At 50.8% G+C, this 21,898-nt stretch overlaps 1 protein-coding gene across 3 annotated transcripts in view; it reads right to left on the bottom strand.

Annotated features, from left to right (window-relative positions):
- paplna (papilin a, proteoglycan-like sulfated glycoprotein) overlaps positions 1–21,898 on the bottom strand; it is a 279,507-nt gene that overhangs the window by 36,314 nt on the left and 221,295 nt on the right. For all 3 annotated transcript variants that reach the window (XM_070878697.1, XM_070878699.1, XM_070878698.1), the window contains 5 exons: positions 20,256–20,562; positions 12,801–12,906; positions 11,143–11,272; positions 8,096–8,417; positions 5,359–5,496 (listed from right to left, as the gene is read on the bottom strand). In XM_070878697.1, coding sequence (XP_070734798.1) covers positions 5,359–5,496; positions 8,096–8,417; positions 11,143–11,272; positions 12,801–12,906; positions 20,256–20,562 — 1,003 coding nt within the window. The remainder of the gene's footprint in view (positions 1–5,358; positions 5,497–8,095; positions 8,418–11,142; positions 11,273–12,800; positions 12,907–20,255; positions 20,563–21,898) is intronic.

Raw genomic sequence — 21,898 nt, 5'->3', positions numbered from 1 at the left:
TCGGGTCGAGGCGGGGGGCGGGAACAGGAGCGCGGGTCGGGTCGAGGCGGGGGGCGGGAACAGGAGCGCGGGTCGGGTCGAGGCGGGGGGCGGGAACAGGAGCGCGGGTAGGGTCGGGTCGGGTCCAGTCGGGGGGGCGGGGAACGGGAACAGGAGCTCGGGTCGGGTCAGTCGGGGGGGGGCGCGGGTGTCGGGTCTGGTCCGGAGGCGGCAGGGAGCGGGTGTCGGGTCTGGTCTGGTCCGGAGGCAGGGGGGGGGGGGGGGGAGCGGGTGTCGGGTCTGGTCTGGTCCGGAGGCAGGGGGGGGGGGGGAGAGCGAGTGTCGGGTCTGGTCGGGGGGCGGGGGGAGGTGAGCAGGAGCTGGCCGTGGGAGGAGCCTTATTCACGCAGCCCCAGTGAGGCCATTCAGCCAGGGCTAGGGGCTGCGTGCTTCGGGCCCCTCCCACACAGTTCGGCGCCTGGAGCTACTGCACTTGCGTGCCCACTGTAGGCCGCATGTGCAGAGGTCCCGGCACTGTTTTCAGCGCAGGGACATGGCTCCACCCCCCCCACAGCTCGTGCTGGCTGCGCCGAGGGCCAGAGGACATGCAAGTAGGTGGAGAATACCGAGGATTTTTTTAGGCACACTTTGTGGCGCGAAAAACGGGCATCCAGGTTGTGACTGCGCCGTTCTAGGCGCGTGTGGAAACTTGGGCCCATTGTGACTGACGCCTGCTCTCAACAATTTCTTTCATAGTAGGGTGTATAATGGATAATCTGGTTTTGAGCGTCCTTTTCATTAGCAGCTCTGCGGGTGGAACCCCTGTGAGCAAGTGTGGTCGGATCTATTGGCCATCAGGAGGCGTGATAAGCGGCTTTGTAGGGAACCCCCTTGGATTCTGAGCATCCCCTGTTTGATTATCTGCACTGCTCGTTCCGCCTAGTCGTTTGAGGCCGGCTTGAACAGTGCTGGTCTGACATGGTTGATACCATTGCCTGCCATGAAGTCCTGGAATTCAGTGCTTGTGAAGCACGGGCCACTGTCGCTGACCAAGACGTCCGGTAGACCATGGGTGGCGAACATTGCCCGTAGACTTTCTACCGTGGCAGAGGATGTGCTTGAATTTAAAATGGCACATTCAATCCATTTGGATTAGGCATCTACTACAACCAAAAACATTTTTCCCATGAAAGGACCTGTGTAGTCCACATGGATGCGTGACCATGGCTTGGCGGGCCAGGACCAGCGGTTAAGGGGGGCTTCCCTGGGTGTGTTGCCCAGCTGAGCACACGTGTTGCACCTGCGATTACAAAATTCCAGGTCTGCATCTATCCCTGGCCACCAAACTTGTGACCTGGCAATTGCCTTCATCATGACAATGCTCGGGTGCTCATTGTGAAGTTCTCTGATAAATACCTCTCTTGCCCATCTGCGGCATGACTACTCGGTTCCCCCACAGTAGGCAATCGGCCTGAATCGAGAGTTCATCCTTGCGCCTATGAAACGGTTTAAATTCCTCAGGGCATGACCCGTACGTGGTTGCCCAGTCCCCATTCAGGACACATTTCTTAACTAAAGACAGTAGCAGGTCTTTATTTGTCCAGACTTTAATCTGACGGGCTGTCACAGGTGAGTCTTCGCTTTCGAAAACTTCAACAGCCATGACCATCTCAGCATCATGCTCAGTTGCTCCCTCAGTGGTGGCTAGTGGGAGCCTGCTGAGTGCATCGGCGCAGTTTTCAATGCCCGGTCTGTGTCGAATTGTGTAGTCATAGGTGGCTAACGTGAATGCCCACCTCTGTATACAGGCCGATGCATTCGCATGTATGGCCTTGTTGTCGGCCAAAAGGGACGTTAGGGGTTTGTGATCTGTCACCAGTTCAAATTTCCTGCCAAACAGGTACTGGTGCATTTTTTTTTACTGCATATACACATGCTAGCGCTTCCTTTTCTACCATCCCGTAGCCCCTTTCTGCCTGGGACAGACTTCTGGAGGCATAAGCTACTGGCTGTAACTGACCATTGGCATTCACATGCTGCAACACACACCCGACCCCATAGGACAACGCACTGCACGTTAAAACAAGTTTCTTACACGGGTCATATAACGTTAACAGTTTGTTAGAGCACGCAATTTGTTATGCTCCATCAAAAGCCCTTTCCTGGCTGTCCCCCCAGACCCAATCACGACCTTTGCGTAGGAGCACCTGTAGCGGCTCTAACAGCTTGCTCAATTTGGGAAGAAAGTTACCAAAATAGTTCAGGAGCCCCAGGAATAAACGCAGCTCCGTCGTGTTACGGGGTCTGGGTGCTCTCTGGATCGCTTCTGTTTTGGATGCAGTAGGTCTGATCCCGTCTGCTGCTACCCTCCCCCCCAGGAATTTTACCTCTGGAGCCAAGAAGACGCACTTCGCCTTTTTCAGTCACAGCCCTACCCGGTCCAGTCTGAGTAGCACCTCCTCCAGGTTGTGGAGGTGTTCTTCAGTATCGCGACCCATGATGAGGATGTCGTCCTGAAAAACCACCGTCCTTGGAATCGACTCGAGGAGGCTTTCCATATTTCGCTGAAAGATCGCGGCGGCCGAATGAATCCCAAATGGACATCTGTTATACTCAAACAACCCCTTGCGTGTCGTGATGCTGGTCAGCTTCTTCGACTCACTCGCCAGCTTCTGGGTCATGTAAGCTGAGGTCAGGTCCAATTTTGAAAAAATTTTGCCACCGGATAGCGTCGCTAAAGAGGTCTTCCACTCTCGGTAGCGGGTAGTGATCTTGGAGTGACACCCGATTGATGGTGGCTTTGTAATCGCCCCATATCCTGACCGACCCATTTGCCTTGAGCACCGGCACGATCGGGCTCGCCCAGTCACTGAATTTAACTGGCGAGATGATGCCTTCCCTCAGCAGGCAGTCCAATTCGCATTCTATCTTTTCCCGCACCACGTACGGCACCGCTCTGGCCTTGTGGTGTACTGGCCTGGAGTCCGGGTTTATGTGAATCACTACCTTGGCCCCCATGAAAGTGCCGATGCCGGGTTGAAATAATGAGTCAAATTTGTCCAGGATCTGTGAGCATGATACTCGCTCCACAGAAGAAATTGTATTGACATCGCCCCATTTCCAGTTCATGACAGCAAGCCAACTCCTCCCCAGTAGTGCGGGACCGTCCCCCAGGATAATCCAGAGTGGCAACCTGTTCTCCGAATCTTTGTGGGTCACGACTACCGTGGCGCTGCCTAGCACCGGAATGATCTCCTTTGTATATGTCCGTAGCTGTGCGTCAATTGGCAATAATTTTGGCCCCCTGACCATGGACACCCACAACCTTTCAAATTGTTTGATACTCATCAGGGACAGGCTGGCCCCCGTGTCTAGCTCCATTAATACTGAGATGCCATTGAGGAGCACTTTCATCATTATCGGTGGCGTCCTGGTATATGAACTGTATATGTGCTCCACATGAACTCGCTGAACTTCAGCTTCCAGCGATTTCCCCCAGTATTCATTTGGCCTCGTAGGGCGTACATCAACCTGGCTGCAGGCTTCCTGCACATACGCGCCAAGTGACCGCTGACGTTGCAATTTCTGCAGGTATACTGCTGATACCTGCAAGCCCTGGCTGGGTGTTTGCCTCCACACCTCCAGCATGAGCTGGAGACCCTGTTGTTGGAAACAAAAGGTCCATTACCAGTCGATTGTCTCTGACTGTCTCTGTAACTGTCCTTAAGTGCACTATTAACAGGTGTTGATGGCCCCATTACTACCCGCATTGTCCATTGCGATGGCAGGAATCGCCGTTCAGCTAGCCATTGTCTCTGTTGAATTCCCCCTTTGGGTTCGACTACATGCTGGGGCATGTCCAATTGCCCCTTTCTGCTTAGAGAACTGTGTGCCATGTTAACAATGTTGACTCCCTGGTCGTTTGCCGCATTTGAGCCAAGATTTTTGTCATACATCATTCTGGTCTCTTCCTCCCATGAGATAAATGTCTGGGCTATCAGAGCCGCCGCTTCCAAGGTCAAGTCTTTGGTCTCAATCAGTTTCCTGAAAACCCCAGCGTGCCCGATGCCCTCAATAAAAAAGTCTTGCAGCATCTCCGCTCTGCATGCATCTGGGAACTTACATAGGCTCGCCAGTCACCGGAGGTCTGCCACGAAGTCTGGAACGCTTTGCCCTTCTCGCCGCTGATGCGTGTAAAACCGGTGTCTCGCTATGTGCATGCTGCTCGCCAGTTTAAGGTGTTCCCCGATCAACTTACTGAGCTCTTCCAATGTCTTGACCGCCAGCTTCTCTGGTGCTAGAAGGTCCTTCATCAGGGAGTACGTTCTGGATCCACAAACAGTCAGGAGATGAGCCCTGCGTTTGGCGGCTGAATCCTGTTCCAACCATTCCTTAGTGACTAAACTTTGCTGTAGTCTCTCAATAAGGTCGTCCCAATCATCACCAACATAGAACCTCTCTTCTGTGCTGCTAGTGGCCATGCTCGCGTGGTTTAAATCCCAGTTTCTTGTTGCTAATGATATGTCCTTACTATACAGTATAAATTCACACAAGGCCCATACTTGAGAGAAGGTCACTCTGTGACCAGTTACCTTTATTACCAAGACCTCAAGTGATAAAGGTGGGTGGAGCTTCCCCTTTTATACCTGAAAGTCCAGGTTAGGAGTGTCTCCCACAAGTTCACCACCTAGTGGTCAGTGTTCTCAAGGTGTACAACTTAGGTCAGCTTATACATGGGTTACAATGATAGTTGAATACATGACAGTTAGCGTCCTCGACCAGGCCAACATCCCCAGCATCGAAGCACTGACCACACTCGACCAGCTCCATTGGGTGGCCCAGATTGTTCGCATGCCCGACACGAGACTCCCAAAGCAAGCGCTGTACTCGGAACTCCCAGGTGTCGGTGGGGATGTTGCATTTTATCAGGGAGGCTTTGAGGATCCTCAAAGCCTCCCTGATAAAATGCAACATCCCCACCGACACCTGGGAGTCCCTGGCCAAAGATCGCCCTAAGTGGAGGAAATGCATCCGGGAGGGCGCTGAGCACCTTGAGTCTCATCGCCGAGAGCATGCAGAAATCAAGCGCAGGCAGCGGAAAGAGTGTGTGGCAAACCAGACTCCCCACCCACCCTTTCCCTCAACCACTGTCTGTCCCATCTGTGACAGAGACTGTAATTCCCATATTGGACTGTTCAGTCACCTAAGGACTAATTTTTGGAGTGGAAGCAAGTCTTCCTTGATTTCGAGGGACTGCCTATGATGATGATGAAGGTTAGATTAATGTTCTGGCGTTTGGAACTTTGGAAGTCTGGAAGAAACTTTCCCACTGAAGCTGCCAGCCAACTAAGCCCCTTCATTTAGAATAACTGGACTAACCTTGTTGAATATATTGGTCTTCCATCTCTGTGCCATTCAACAATACGAGTGGGGGAAGCATCAACTCTGCACCATAACCTTACGCTTTGTCCTGGCCTTGCATCCACAGAGGAAGGATCACCTCTTTCTATATTTAACCTGGCGGAGGAAATAAAATAACTGTTGAACCCTAAATTTATAAAACAATTTATGGAAAGTCAAAATGTTGCTTTTAAATTAAAGGATTAATGGCGGGCGGTTTTCAAAGTTAGGTCAATGCTCGGCACCGGGATTGTTACCACGAATATATATATAATCTAGATCTCCTGTGGTGGTGTCCATGGCAAGCCCAATGTGTTGGTTTATACAGACCATGTGATACAGATTGCGCTATTCTAGTGCTAAGGTGAACCTGTGTCCTTTTAAAGGCCGCAAAGTCCAATTATTGTTAAGTAAACACTGGGTGAGGTCAGTGTCTATGGTGAGGGTTCAAGGGCAGGAAAGAACTGGACATGGGCAAACTGACTTCATTCAGTCTCCATTTATAAGTTGTACATTCCATTTGTGGGGAGGGTAAACACCGAGGGGGACAGGTTGGGCCGAATGGCCTGGTTCCGTGCTCTTATTCTGACGTAAATCTATGTTAACTTGTCTGTTCTTTCTGCTGACACTGTCTGACCTGCTGAGTGTTTGGAATAATCTGTCAGCTGTGGCTCAGTGGGTAGCACTCTCGCCTCTGAGTCAGCAGGTTGTGGGTTCAAGTCCCACTCCAGGACTTGGGTACAAGAAATCTAGGCTTACACTCCCAGTGCAGTGCTGCACTGTTGGAGGTGCCGTTTTTCGGATGAGACGTTAAACCGAGGCCCCATCTGCTCTCTCAGGTGGATGTAAAAGATCCCAAGGCACTATTTCAAAGAAGAGCAGGGGAGTTATCCCCGGTGTCCTGGCCAATATTTATCCCTCAATCAATATAACAAAACAGATTATCTGGTCATTATCACATTGCTGTTTGTGGGAGCTTGCTGTGCGCAAATTGGCTGCAGCTTTCCCACATACAACAGTGACTACACTCCAAAAGTACTTCATTGGCTGTAATGCGCTTTGAGACATCCGGTGGTCATGAAAGGCGCTATATAAATCCAAGTCTTTATTTTAATCTGATGGGCTAGGGTGCTAGAGATATTGAGATTGATAGATTTTTATTAGGCAAGGGTTATGGAACCAAGGTGGGGAGATGGAGTTAAGATACAGATCAGCCATGATCTAATTGAATGGCTGAATGGCCTACTCCTGTTCCTATGTTCCTAGATATAGGATTCAGTCACTGCATGGCTATGTGCCAGGCTGCGAGAGCTGGTATACCAGAGGGGCAAGCTTCAATTGGCCACCTGCGCTACTCCTGTCTTTGACTTTTGTGTTTTATGTGGAAACAACAAGTGTGATAGAAGGTCTTTGCACCGTATCTAGCTAGCTCTGTATCTGCCTCGGCAACAGCTAGTGTGAACACCAGACCCTCAAACTGTGTGCCCCTGCTCCCAATGCCAAGTGCTGTGCGATGGGCCTGCAGATCGGAGGGTCAGCTGGTGCAGTGCACTCAGTTTTCTGATCTGTGCACCAGCCAAGTGAAACTCCCCGCTGGGAGAGAAACCTCGCAATTTTGGGGCTTAGGTATAAGGGCATTCAACTGGCCAACATGGATGTCCAGCAACTCGACGAGCACAAATTCAGGGGCCAAATTTGGTCAAGGCCTCCGCCTGCCCAAGTGCCGCCGATGGCCACCGAGGTACCAGATGGTACTTTGGGCAGGATATTCATGGCCGAGGTCCCTCGAAGGTCGGCGGGCGACAAATGGACAACGGTATGCTGCCAATCTGGGCAGCAGCAGCCGGGAGATCTCATTCTCGGCGGCAGAGGCACTTGCCGCTCAAGTGCCGCCAAGGATGGAGTTGGGCCCACGGAGGGTTGGAGACCTGAAAAATAAAAATCATTAACAAAAAATAAAAAAACTATCGGAAGACCTTCAGGGGACCCCATCGAGGTAAGTCGCTGTGGAAAAAGCAAATAAAAAATGTCCACTCACCGTTTTTCCCCCGATCTTGCTACTTACCGTCGGGGACAGACCAGCCTCCAACCAACGGTCTACCCCCGTTCTGCCGCCGACTCCCGCCCGCATGAATACGGGAGCTCGGTGGGCGGGAGTCCACTTACGCCGCTCGGTCGACCGCTGACGTCGGCGGGCGCTTCCTGGCGGCTCTCTCCTCCCGCTCGCTCCAGGCCACATCGAAAGTGACACAGGGCGGATGTTGCAGAGGAATGTGAGCAGCAGTGGGCAGTGAGTTGATCAATTTCGGCCCCTATAGAATCTTACAGAACAGAAAGAGGCCATTCGGCCCATCGTGCCTGTACCTGCTCTCTGAAAGAGCTGTCCAATTAGTCTCACTGCATCACCCCTACCCCATTGCTCTGCAAATCTCTCCTTTTAAAGTGTTTATCCAATTCTCTTTTGAAAGTTACTATTGCATCGGCTGCCACCGCCCTTTCAGGCAGTGCGTTCCAGATCACAACAACTCGCTGCGGAAACAATTTGCCCTCGTGTTGCATCTAGTTTTTTTGACAATTATCTTAAATCTGTGCCCTCTGGTTACCGACTCTCCTGCCACTGGAAACAGTTTCTCCTGATTTACTCTATCAAAACCATGAATCATTTGTGTAAGATACAGCAGTGAATTAGCATATAGTGCGGTAACAATCGGACTACCTGTAAATGGGTTGTTGCGGTTGAGGTTGTGCGGGTTCCCTGTTTGGAGCAGGCATGGGCAGGTGGGTCTCAGAGTGCCACCCTGTGTGAGGGACCCACCAGTGTGGTAGTTCGCCCGGCGTGTTGCTCGATCCGCTGTGGACGCTCGATCTCTGGCACCCATTCAGGCACTCCTCCTCCGTCTCAAAGTTGTTCTGGTTGCCGTGGCACCCTCCGTACCAGAAGCGGTTACAGACGGCGGAGCCCGGGACGAAGAACCATCGGACTGTCCAGTCTGTACACGGGCCGTTGGCGCTCAACAACAAGCAGAGAGCTGGGTAAGCTGCAGATAGGCCCCCACACACACACACCAGAAACAGAGCAAGCATTAGATACTTCACCAGGGCTACCATCATACAATCAGAGATTTCACCAACGTCTGCGCTTAGATTTGAGGGTAATTACGTAGTCAACAACTCTGTAAACCTGAGCTGCGTGGAGGTCCCGACCTGCATCAGAACACCAGTGGCAGGTCGGAGCCATAAAAGGAGCAGCGAGTGGCAGCCCCGGGAGCAGCGTGGAGGCATACCACTTCAGGGAGCAGCGCGAGCTGGTGCAGGAGGGCGACGGCAACGAAGACTGACGTCATCAAGGTCCAGGTCGGTGATTGGGCCGTGGGCAGATACAGCAGGAGCGGCGAGGTCGGGGCGAAGGAGCAGCGAGAGATTGCACAGGGACATGATCGGGGCCCAGGAGAGGAGCAAGTTTGGGGCCAAGGGCCCAGGGGCAGCACGGGCCATCCCACACTGCGATATGTGTGTGCACTAGGTCTGTGCAGCAGAGCTGGTCTCCAGTTGTCTTGGTTAATCCTTGCCACTGGACCAAGACCTAGCTCTGTCAAGCCCGTGTGGTGACTGGTGTGCAACGGTCACCACACGTTAAAAAAATCCATGCACAGGCATCTCCCACCCTTCAGGATGTAGTTCGGGAACCTGGAATATTAGGTCCTTCATTGAAACAACTGGGAACTCAACCCTTTTTTGGCGTGGAAGCAAGTCATCCTCGTTTTCAGGGACTGCCTATGATGACGATGATGAAACCTGAGCTCATTCAACCTTGGTGTTGCATTTGACCCCGAGCTGAGATTCCAACCATATACCCGCTCCATCACCACAACCGTCTCCTTCCGCCTCGGCTCATCTGCTGCTGAAACCTTTGTTACCTCCAGACTCCGCTATTCCAACACTCGCCTGGCTATTTTCCACCCTCCATAATATCTCATGTGGCTCGGTGCCAAGCTTTTGTCTGATAATCGCTCCTGTGAAGCGCCTTGGAATGTTTTACTATGTTAAAGGTGCTACATAAATGCAAGTTGTTGTAACAGATTCGTGAATTCTTAGCTATAAGGAAAGATTGGATAGGCTGGGTTTGTTTTCTTTGGAACAGAGGAGGTTGAGGAGAGACCTGATTGAGGTGTATAAAAGGGGCCTAGCTAGAGTGGATAGGAAGGACCTATTTCCCTTAGCAGAGGGGTCAACAACCAGGGGGCACAGATTTAAAGTAATTGGGGGGAGGTTTAGAGGGGATTTGAGGGGAAATTTCTTCACCCAGAGGGTGGTGGGGGTCTGGAACTCACTACCTGAAAGGGTGGTAGAGGCAGAAACCCTCACCACATTTAAAAAGTACTTGGATGTGCACCTGAAGTGCCATAACCCACAGGGCTACGGAACAAGAGCTGGAAAGTGAGATTAGGCTGGATAGCTCTTGGTCGGCCGGCACGGACACAATGGGCTGAATGGCCTCCTTCCGTGCTGTAAATTTCTATGATTCTATGAAAATGCTCACCAAAAAGGTGAATGTGATCAGTGAGGGAAGTGACTGGGAATGTGGTCAGCGATTGGGAATGTGGTCAGCGATTGGGAGTGTGGTCAGTGATTGGGGTCAGCGATTGGGAATGTGGTCCGTGATTGGGAATGTGGTCAGCGATTGGGAATGTGGTCAGCGATTTGGAATATGGTTAACGTTTGGGAGTGTGGTCAGTGATTGGGAGTGTGGTCAGCGATTGGGAGTGAGGTCAGCAATTGGGAATGTGGCCAGCGATTGGGAGTGAGGTCAGCAATTGGGAATGCAATTGGGAATGTGGTCAGCGATTGGGAATGTGGTCAGCGATTGGGAGTGTGGTCAGCGATTGGGAATGCAATTGGGAATGTGGTCAGCGATTGGGAATGTGGTCAGCGATTGGGAGTGAGGTCAGAAATTGGGAGCGAGGTCAGCAATTGGGAATGCGATTGGGAATGTGGTCAGCGATTGGGAGTGAGATCAGCAATTGAGAATGCAATTGGGAATGTGGTCAGCGATTGGGAATGTGGTCAGCGATTGGGATTGTGGTCAGCGATTGGGAATGCAATTGGGAATGTGGTCAGCGATTGGGAGTGAGGTCACAAATTGGGAGTGAGGTCAGCAATTGGAATGCGATTGGGAATGTGATCAGCGATTGGGAGTGAGGTCAGCAATTGGGAATGCAATTGGGAATGTGGTCAGTGATTGGGAATGTGGTCAGCGATTGGGATTGAGGTCAGCGATTGGGAATGTGGTCAGCGATTGGGGGTGAGGTCAGCGATTGGGGGTGAGGTCAGCAATTGGGAGTGAGGTCAGCAATTGGGAATATGGTCAGCAATTGGGAGTGAGGTCAGTGAGGGAAGTGATCTGACCACACTCCCAATCGTTGACCACACTCCCAATCGCTGATCACATTCCCAATCGCTGACCACATGTTGATTTGTACTCAATCCCCACACTGAGGTTCTCAGTTTTAACCGCACTTGGGTCGGAGCAGGGAGCTTCCTGCAGAGCAGAGGGCCCGTTCCCTGAGTCATATGACCCCTGAGCAGGGGGTTTCAGAGTGCAATCCCCAGGTGCCAGGTGCAAGTCACCCACCTGCTTGGAATACATGCCGGGCACCGAGGGGCAACAGAATGGGGAGGCAGGAGTAGAGGGATTCTCATCTTTAAAAAACAGCGCGGTTTGTAACTCAGCCCCAGGTAGCTAAAAGATAAGATCCCACTTACGGTGCCTGGGGCCATTCCTGCAACCTTCTCCATTTGGTCCCAGCGCAGAGGTAGATTCATCATGGCAGCAGCCAAACATCGAGCTCCGACAGTCACCTGACGGATTGTCCCGAACAGTGACGCGCGATTCCTACAGTAATACATAAAGCAGTTGTTGAATTCAAAATATTTCTCCCCCTTCCTCCCCCCGCCCTCCCGCCCAAAATGTCTTACAACAACTTGCATTTATATAGTGCCTTTAACTTAGCAAAACATTCCAAGGTGCTCCACGGGAGAATTAGGCAGAATTTGACACCGAGCCACATAGGGGCATATTAGGGCAGGTGACCAAATGCTTGGTCAAAGTGCTAGGTTTTAAGGAGTGTCTTAAAGGAGGAGAGAGAGCTGGAGAAGCAGAGAGGTTTCGGGAGGGAGTTCCAGAGCTTAGGGACAAGGCAGCTGAAGGTGGGGCAAAGGAAGTGGGGTTGCATAAGAGGACAGAATTTGAGGAGTGTAGACATCTGGGGGGGGGGTGGTGGTTGTGGGGCTGGAGGAGGTTACAGAGATAGGGAGGGGCGAGGCCATGGAGGGATTTGAAAACAAGGATGAGAATTTTAAAAGTGAGATGTTGCCGGACCTGGAGCCAATGTAGGTCAGTGAGCACAGGGGTGGTGGGTAAGTGGGACTGGGTGCATTGTGTGCCTAGTGATGAACATGTTGGACAACACTGAGCTAGACAGTCCAAGCAGACCTCGGGTCCAATCCCTGGTCTGTGCTGCGTTAATGGGTATTGAAGGTGCTCCAATTGGCCACATTACTCCTGGACTAGAGGGGAAACAGTTAGCTCGTGTTGCTGCTCCTGACCCCTGCTCAGTGACGCTCATCCCACCCTACATGAAAGGTGTATGGAGGAAGGGCTCTGATGAGAACAGGATCAGGTTTGGATGAGCTGCACCCTCCCTCCCTCCCCAACCCCCAGAGACAGGCACTCAATGTTTAGGCTCACACGTGAAGAACAGCTCTTCGGGAGATTTAAGGGATGGGTGCATTACTGAACCCAGCAATCGTCACAAGGTTCAAGAGAGATGGGGTGAGGGTGTGGGGCAGGGGCTGAGGGGTGTAATGTATGCACCTGAGAATATGCTCACAGGTTTGTAGAGCTGTTGCATTGTGAGTGGCTTAGCCAGTCACGTGATGTTCACAAGACTCAATAAAACCCCAGCCAGTTGGGTTCGGGGGATCCACGATGAGGTAGATAGTTGTGAGCCCGGTGGATGAACTGGTAATGTGTAGTGTACTTGTTAAACCTTTGCTAATAAACCAACTAGTTCTTAATAGCAATGTGTTGCTATGAATTCTTAAGCAAAGAACCCATGAAGCAAATACATTAGAGGGGGGCGAGTGGGGGGGGGGTGGAGATGTGACAATAACATTGAGACAATTTGAATCAGGAAAGAAATATGTACAGACATAAGAACATAAGAAATAAGAGCAGGAGTAGGCCAGTTGGCCCCTCAAGCCTGATCCACAGTGAGGAACTGCCCCAAGTATTTTCATTTAATGAGCGTTTCATTCTGGTGAAAGGCCAGAGCAAAATTCACCCTTGCTGTGTAATTCTTCAAACATGTTATAATGCCGTACAGAAGTCACAGTATAGAAAGAGTCACTGATGTACTTACAGAGGTGTGTTGGTCATTTCTGTTATGATCGTCTGGTGAATGTCTCGAACACCCAGCCTGATTATATCCTTCCGCTGACGTCACTCCATCAGGGCAACATCCATATCTGATCATTTCGAAAAATTATCATTCCATCATTTAGAACCTATTTACACCAAACACTAGCCCAATTAAACTGCTTTAAAATGGGTTCCCATCGGTAGGTGACTAACATTTAAACAGCACTGGAGACAAAAACAGGGGCCAGGTAGAGGTTTCCTTCATTTGCGGCAAAGTCATACACGCGGCTATAAAGAACGCGTTTACAATTACACCACGAATAGCGAACCAAAGATATCTTCCCCAAGCCACTTATTCTTTATTGATTACTTTGTTCTTTTGATATGAGCGGGCCTGGAGGTTTGGAATGGGCTGTTCGTAGTGCTGTAAATCTTACATTTCAACACTGAAACCTAATGATCCTGGTATTCAGAGACATCCGCAAATTAACTGGACCAGGGATCGAAACTTTTTTTTAAATTCAGTTTGCGGGATGTGGGCATCGCTGGAAAGGCCGGCATTTATTGCCCATCCCTAATTGCCCTCGGGAAGGTGGTGGTGAGCCGCCTTCTTGAACCGCTGCAGTCCCTGTGGTGAATGTACTCCTACAGTGCTATTAGGGAGGGAGTTCCAGGATTTTGACCCAGCGACGATGAAGGAACGGCCGATATACTTCCCAGTCAGGATGGTGTGTGTCTTGGAGGGGAATGTGGAGGTGGTGGTGTTCCCATGCGCCTGCTGCCCTTGTCCTCCTAGATGGTAGAGGTTGTGGGTTTGGGAGGTGCTGTTGAAGAAGCCTTGGTGAGTTGCTGCAGTGCATCTTGTCGATGGTGCATGTAAAGTCCTGTTCCCTCAGTACAGATTCACACGAGGCATGTAGTGAAGTCAAGGTTACTCTGGACCTGCACCTTTATTTCACAGCTCTGGAATGCTGCACTTGCCTGAGACCTGTCATTATATACCTGTCTCTTGCAAGTGCACCCCTGGTGGTAAGGTATGCTGGTGGTTACGGGTCATATCTTATTACAGTCATGTTTAGCATGTTAGGATACAGTTATATATAATGTAAGATACATGACATCACCCTCTCCCAAGGTCTTATTGTCTTTATAGTTTCAGTCTCTCAGGTGGTCTACGCTCTCGCGTGGAGCATCTGAGTTGTGGTTCAGTTGTTTGCCTTGATATCTGTTTTTCTTTTGGTGTGGTTGCTGGTATCTCGCCTGGGCTGTCTGTTTCGATTGGTGTGATTGTTGTTGACTCACCTGGGCTGTCTGTTGAGATTGCCCTTTCCTCAGGTTGTTTCCTCTGTCTGTCCACCAGGTGTGGTGCGAGTTCCACATTGTAGTCTGCCTCTGGTTCCGCAGTGTTGTTGATAAATCTGCTTTTGACTTGGTCTACATGCCTCCGGCAGGTTTTGCCATTGTCCATTTGTACTACCAGTAGCCTGTTTCCTTCCTTGCCTGTTACTGTCCCTGCAAGCCATTTGGGACCCCTGCCATAGTTTAGTACAAACACTTTGTTCCCTATCTCATTCCATCTCCCCCCTCGAATTTCTGTTATGGTACTCAGTCAGCTTACAGCGCTTTGCCTCAACGATTTTGTGCATGTCTGGGAGGATTAATGAGAGCCTTGTTTTTAAAGTCCTTTTCATCAACAGTTGCGCGGAGGGGATCCCAGTCAATGAGTGCGGACGAGATCTGTATGCCAGCAGCAGTCGCGACAGGCGACCCTGCAGCGTGGGACCTTGGATTTTAAGCATGCCTTGTTTAATGATTTGCACTGCTCTCTCCGCCTGGCCGCTGGAGGCCGGCTTGAACGGTGCCGTCTTGACGTGATTTATGCCGTGGTCAATTATAAAATCTTGGAATTCTGCGCTGGTGAAGCACGGACCGTTGTCACTGACCAATATGTCAGGGATTCCGTGCGTTGCAAACATGGTTGCGAGGCTCTCCACAGTGGTGGAGGTTGTGCTCGAGTTTAAAATGGTGCATTCGATCCACTTTGAAAATGCATCTACAACTACGAGGAACATTTTACCCATGAATGGGCCTGCATGTCCCTGGGGGCATTGCAGAGTTGGGCATAAATGGTGCACCTTCGGACGCAGAGCTCCAAGTCCACATCAATACCAGGCCACCAGACGTGGGATCTGGCTATGGCCTTCATGAGAACGATCCCCGGGTGCTCACGGAGGAGCTCCTGGACAAATGCCTCTCTGCCTCGCAGAGGCATGACCACTCGGCTGTCCCACATCAGGCAGTCTGCTTGTGGTGATAACTCATGCATGCGCCTGTGAAAGGGTTTTAATTCCTCGGGGCAGGCATCGCGAGCCTCTGCCCAGTCACCGGTTAGGACACATCTTTTTACTAAGGATAACGTGGGGTCGCTGGCTGTCCAGGCTCTGATTTGGCGAGCCGTCATGGGCGAACCTGTGGACTCAAAGGCATTGATTGCCATGACTATCTCACAGTCCTGTTCGTCAGACCCTTCCGTGGTCGCCAGGGGTAGCCTGCTGAACGCGCCTGGTCTGTGCCTTATGGTATAGTCATAGGACGCCAGCATGAGTGCCCACCGTTGAATTTGCGCCGAGGCGTTGGCGTTTATTGCCTTGCTCTCGGATAGGAGGGACGTGAGGAGCTTGTGGTCGGTTTCTAACGCGAACTTGGCCCCGAAAAGATATTGGTGCATCTTTTTGACACCGTACACGCACGCGAGCGCCTCCTTCTCTACCATTCCGTACCCGCGCTCCGCCCGCGAAAGTGACCTGAAGGCATAAGCTATGGGTTGTAATTTGCCCGCACTATTGACATGTTGCAAAATGCACCCGACCCCATACGCTGACGCATCGCATGTGAGAACTAACTTTTTACCTGGATCAAAGAAAGTAAAAACACTGTTGGAACACAGAAGGTTGCATGCCTTATTGAAGGCGCGTTCCTGGGCGTCCCCCCAAAACCAATCTCACCCCTTCCTGAGTAGCACGTGGAGAGGCTCCAGCAGCGTGTTTAAGTTCTGCATAAAGTTCCCAAAGTAATTGAGTAGCCCGAGAAAGGCGCGCAATTCTGAGATATTCCGGGGCCTGGATGCCAGGCGAATTGCTTCTGTTTTGGACTCTGTTGGGCGGATTCCATCAGCGACAATCCTTCTGCCCAACTTGGATTTCTTGACTCGTAGGCCTACCCAATCCAGCTGCTTTAGTACTTCCTCCAAATTATGGAGATGGGAGTCGGTGTCCCTGCCCATGAAAAGTATGCCGTCTTGAAATACAACCGTCCCCGGGATGGACTTGAGCAGACTCTCCATGTTGCGCTTGAATATGGCAGCTGCCGACCTGATGCCAAATGGGCATTGATTGTACATGAAAAGGCCTCGATGTGTGTTGATGATGGTGAGTAGCTTGGATTCTTCGGTCAATTCTTGCGTCATATACGCAGATGTGAGGTCTAGTTTTGAGAAAAGTTTACCTCCAGCCAATGTGGCAATTAAGTCCTCCGCTCTGGGCAGCGGGTACTGGTCCTGGAGGGAGACTCTGTTTATGGTAGATTTGTAGTCCCCACAGATTCGTACGGATCCATCAGGCTTCATGACTGGGACGATGGGACTTGCCCAGTCGCTAAATTCCACAGGTGATATAATGCCTTCCCGCAGAAGTCTGTCTAGTTCGTGTGCAATCTTTTCCCTCATCACATAGGGTACAGCTCTGGCCTTGTGATGGACCGGTCTAGCATCCTGTGTGATGTAGATTTTGACTTTGGCCCCTTTGAAAGTGCCCACACCTGGCTGAAAGAGATGTTCAAATCGCTTTATAACTGTTGAGCAGGAAGTCCGTTCCTCTAATGATATGGCATGGATATCATCCCATTTCCAGTTTAGTTTTGTCAGCCAGCTTCTCCCCAGCAGTGCTGGGTGGTCTCCTGGGACAATCCACAGGGGAAGTCGGTTCACTGTCCCTTTGTGTGTGACAGAGAGCATGGCGCTGCCGAGGACTGGTACAATTTCTTTGGTATAGGTCCTTAGTTTGGTGTCGACCCTTGTGAGTTTTATGCGGCCACAGTTGTTCAAATTGTTGAGCGCCCATGAGAGATTGACTTGCTCCCGTATCCAGCTTCATGTTGACAGATATCCCGTTGAGTAGGACCCTCATCATTATAGGAGGCGTCCTGCTATAGGAGCAGCGGCCATTGATCGTGTTGACCCGCAGTACATCGATGTCCCGGGTACTGTCCCCACCGTCTTCTGGTCTGCTTTCCGACCCATCCGATTCGTATACCAGCCGAGCTGCTGTTTTTTTGCACATGCGGGCCAAATGCCCTGTATATTCACAGTTCCTGCAAACAGCCTGCTGAAATCGACATCCCCTTGACGAGTGCCCAGCCCCTTACCTCCAGCACAGACTGCTTTCATTGTTCCCAAAGAATGAGCTGCATCTGGCTGATCTCTCTTGAGCTTCTCTCAGTTTGTAGTTGATTGCTCGCATTGTGGGTTGATGAGGTGTGAACGGCTGTTCCTGTGGCCCTTGGTGGCTTCTGGCGCCACTGCCTGCTGTCGAGAGTCTGTTCTCCCGGTTTTGTCTGTGTGTGGGGGTAGCAGCTTGTTTAATGCTGTGAACTCCTTGTTCCATTATTTCGTTAGTTGTCATACCCGCATTGTAAATCAACCTAGTTTCTTCTTCCCCTACCAAGAATGTCTGTGCAACCAGTGCTGCTGCCTCTAAGGTCAGGTTCTTGGTCTCTATGAGCTTTCGGAATATGCCTGCGTGGCCTATTCCTTCAATGAAAAAGTCTCTCAGCATTTCTCTCCTCAGTTCATCGGAGAACTCACATAAACTAGCCAACCTCTGAAGTTCCGCCACGAAGTCGGGTATGCTTTGGCCCACACAGCATCTGTAGTTGTAAAACCTGTGTCTGGCCATGTGTAGGCTGCTCGCTGGCTTCAGGTGGTCTCTTACCAGTGTGCTCAATTCTTCAAACGACTTGCTTGCTGGTTTCTCGGGTGCCAGCAGATCCTTCATTAAAGCGTATGTTTTCGAGCCATAGCTGGTCAAGAGATGGGCTCTTCTCTTGTCTGCTTTGTCGTCTCCTAACCAGTCTTTAGTTACAAAGCTTTGCTGGAGCCTTTCTATAAAGTCCTCCCAATTGTCTCCAGCATTGTACTTTTCATCTGATCCGTTGTTCGCCATTCTGTGGATTGTGTAATCCCGTAACTCGTCGCCACTGTAAAGTCCTGTCCCCTTAGTACAGATTCACACGAGGCATGTAGTGAAGTCAAGGTCACTCTGGACCTGCACCTTTATTTCACAGCTCTGGAATGCTGCACTTGCCTGAGACCTGTCCTTATATACCTGTCTCTTGCAAGTGCACCCCTGGTGGTAAGGTATGCTGGTGGTTACAGGTCATATCTTATTACAGTCATGTATAGCATGTTAGGATACAGTTATATATAATAATGTAAGATACATGACAGTGCACACTGCAGCCACGGTGCGCCGGTGGTGGAGGGAGGGAATGTTGAAGGTGGTAGATGAGGTGCCAATCAAGCGGGCTGCTTTGTCCTGGATGGTGTCGAGCTTCTTGAGTGTTGTTGGAGCTGCACTTATCCAGGCAAATGGAGAGTATTCCATCACACTCCTGACTTGTGTCTTGTAGATGGTGGAAAGGCTTTGGGGAGTCAGGAGGCGAGACACTCGCTGCAGAATCCACCCATAAATGTGCCCCTGCAGCCCGGGCTCGATGGTACTCAACTGTTAGGCCCAAAAACCACAAAAGTGGTACAGGAGGCTTCATTAGGGTCGACAACCCTCCAGCATTGCCTTGGTCTCCTCTCTAGGCATTAAAGACTATTCTCCATGAGCAAACCATGGAACTCGATCACAGGGGCAATAACATTTTCTTTGAACAGTTTTGTTTACTAATTATAAAAATATCTGAGATGGGAATAAAAATGATGTTCAACTGACAGACAAGAATCAACCAATTAGGTAATGAAGAGTCTGTTTGCTTTCCGATTGGCTGGAACAGCGAGGATGGACTTGTGGGACGGCCAATGGCAAGAGTGTGGGGGCGGGGCACATGCGAGGATGGACGTGTGAGGCGGCCAACGGCGAGAGTGTGGGGGCGGGGCAGGTGGAGGCAGGAGGTCATGCGATGTAACATCCAGCAATATGTCTAACCAGAGCTGCCGACCCGACAGGGTTCGTTGGCCTCCGTATACGACCCGTTCACCGTGAGGTCTTTCCCCCAATATATTCATTTCACCAGCTTTTCATTCCAGTGGAAGGCCAGTCCAAATTCAACATTGCTTTGATGTTGACAGCACAGACTTCAGCCTTGCGGCGTGTCGAAGGTAGCTCAGGGATGACTATCTAAACTGACGGACACGATGACCGGGAGCTAAGAGGGACAGTAATGATCTCGCTGGCACTGGTTACAGTTTACACCGGTGACAGGAGTGAAAAGTCTGGCAAGAAACAAAAATAGAAAGACTTGCATTTATATAGCACCTTTCACGACCTCTGGACATCCCAAAGTGCTTTACAGCCAATTAAGTACTGTTGAAATGTGGGAAACGCGGTAGTCAATTTGTGCACAAACAGCACTGTGATAATGACCAGATTATCTGTTTTTTTGTTATGTTGGTTGAGGGATAAATATTGGCCCCAGGACCACAGGGAGAACTCCCTTGGTCTTCTTTGAATAGTGCCATGGGATCTTTTACATCCAGCTGTGAGAGCAGAGGCGAGATTGCTACCACTGAACCACACCCATCACGCACTGCAATTGCACTGCAATGCCTCAAGTCGCTGGAGAAATACTACCAACGATGTCTCCGCAAAATCCTACAAATCCCCTGGGAGGACAGTCACACCAACATTAGCGTCCTCGTCCAGGCCAATATCCCCAGCATTGCAGCACTGACCACACTCTATCAGCTTCGCTGGGTAGGCCACATTGTCCGCATGCCAGACACGAGACTCCCAAAGCAAACGCTCTACTCGGAACTCCTTCACGGCAAACGAGCCAAAGTTGGGCAGAGGAAACATTACAAGGACACCCTCAAAACCTCCCTGATAAAATGCAACATCCCCACTGACACCTGGGAATCCCTGGCCAAAGACTGCCCTAAGTGGAGGAAGTGCATCTAGGAGGGCGCCGAGCACCTCGAGTCTCATCGCCGAGAGCATGCAGAAACCAAGCGCAGGCAGCGGAAGGAGCATGCGGCAAACCAGTCCCACCCTCCCTTACCCTCAACGACTACCTGTCCCACCTGTGACAGGGACTGTGGTTCTCGTATTGGACTGTTCAGCTACGTAAGGACTCATTCCAAGATTGGAAGCAAGTCTTCCTCGATTCCGAGGGACTGCCTATGATGATGATCATGCAATGCCTATCACAGGTTCCCCGCTGATCTAGCCATTACCTGCTCTTGTAGCAGGGGATCGAAGGACAACCCTCTCCTCCTTGTCCACTCGCCGGGGCATAACCATCTGGGCAGCAGCCGTAAGGCTCAAGGTTACAGTCCCGGGTCTCTGGGATTGTCAGCTCCTGCCGTGACTGCTGGTTGCTGTGCTGGAATCGCGAAGGGTCGGCGACAGACCCGGGAGCGGGCGAATCCGATTCAGAGACATAGTGGTAAAATCTCGAGAGGTCCCACTCGTTGGGTTGTGATGGAACAGGGAGCAGGTTGGTTTCAGCTCGTTCCGGCAGAAGGTTCGCAGAATACCGCTCTGAAAAAAAATAACCAGTCTCCAAGTAGCAACATGCTGAAGTTAAAAATCCAGTCCCATTGGAGAGTTTCACTGTTAGCTTTGCTAAATATGTAATATTACTATCATGTGTAATTTCAACAAATCAAATTTAGAAAGAACTAACTTTCATTTATATAGCGCCTTCCACAACCTCAGGGCATTCCAAAGCACTTCACAGCCACTGAAGTACTTTTGAAGTGTAGTCACTGTTGTAATGTGGGAAACGCGGCAGCCAATTTGCGCACAGCAAGCTCCCACAAACAGCAATGTGATAATGACCAGATAATCTGTATTTGTTATGTTGGTTGAGGGATAAATATTACCCAGGACACCAGGGAGAACTCCCCTGCTCTTCTTCAAAATAGCGTCATGGGAACTTTTACATCCATCTGAGGTGGAAGATGAGCCCTCGGTTTAACATCTCATCCGAAATATGGCACCTTCGACAATGCAGCACTCCCTCAGCACAGCACTGGAGTGTCGGCCTGGATTCTGTGCTCAAATCTCTGGAGGGGTACTTGGACCCACAACCTTCTGCCTCAGAGGTGGGGGTGCTGCCCACTGAGACACAGCTGGCACCCTGATAAAGCAGCAAGGCAACACTTGAAGGAGCGAGTCTTTTTTTTAAATTCATGGATGTGGGCATCGGTGGCAAGGCTGGCATTTATTGCCCATCCCTAATTTCCCAGAGAAGGTTGTGATGGTGGGCCTTCTCCTTTGTAGAGATTAGATGTAACTTGCTGGGCCACTTCTGAGAACAGTCAACCACATTGCTGTGGGTCTGGAGTCACATAGAGGCCCAGGCCGTGTAAGGACGGCAGGTTTCCTTCCCGAAAAGGACATTACTGAACGAGTTGGGTTTTTACGACAATCCACTTCATGGTCACTTTGACTGGTACCAGCTGGGAGATTGTAACTAATTTTCTCAGGATCAGAGATGTGGTGTGAATCGACAATAGCAGGTGGGATTGTCCAACTTGCATTCTCTCGTCCCAATATTTCCCTTCCTTCACTTCAGGCATTGAGGGGTCGAAATTGGGTACCGCGTTTTTGAGGCGGTGCTGATTTTACCGCCAGGCATTGGGTGCAGGCTCTAACTGCCAAATTAGGTTTTTATGGCCAAGGTGAGAGAGCAGCGCTAAAAAGTGGCATTGCACACTCCTCCTCGGGCGGGAGCTCAGGAAGCCGACTGAATTTCCCGTCAGGTGGCTGCCGCTATGCTCGCTGGAGAACGGGAAGTAAGAAACAAAAACCTCAAAAGTTCTCCGACCCACACACAAACTTCCCCACTGTTACAACTTTACGTTTACAACTT

The sequence above is a fragment of the Pristiophorus japonicus genome, chromosome 4 (assembly GCF_044704955.1).
Source record: "Pristiophorus japonicus isolate sPriJap1 chromosome 4, sPriJap1.hap1, whole genome shotgun sequence".
Lineage (NCBI taxonomy): Eukaryota > Metazoa > Chordata > Chondrichthyes > Pristiophoridae > Pristiophorus > Pristiophorus japonicus.
This window is presented reverse-complemented; position numbering and strand designations above follow the sequence as displayed.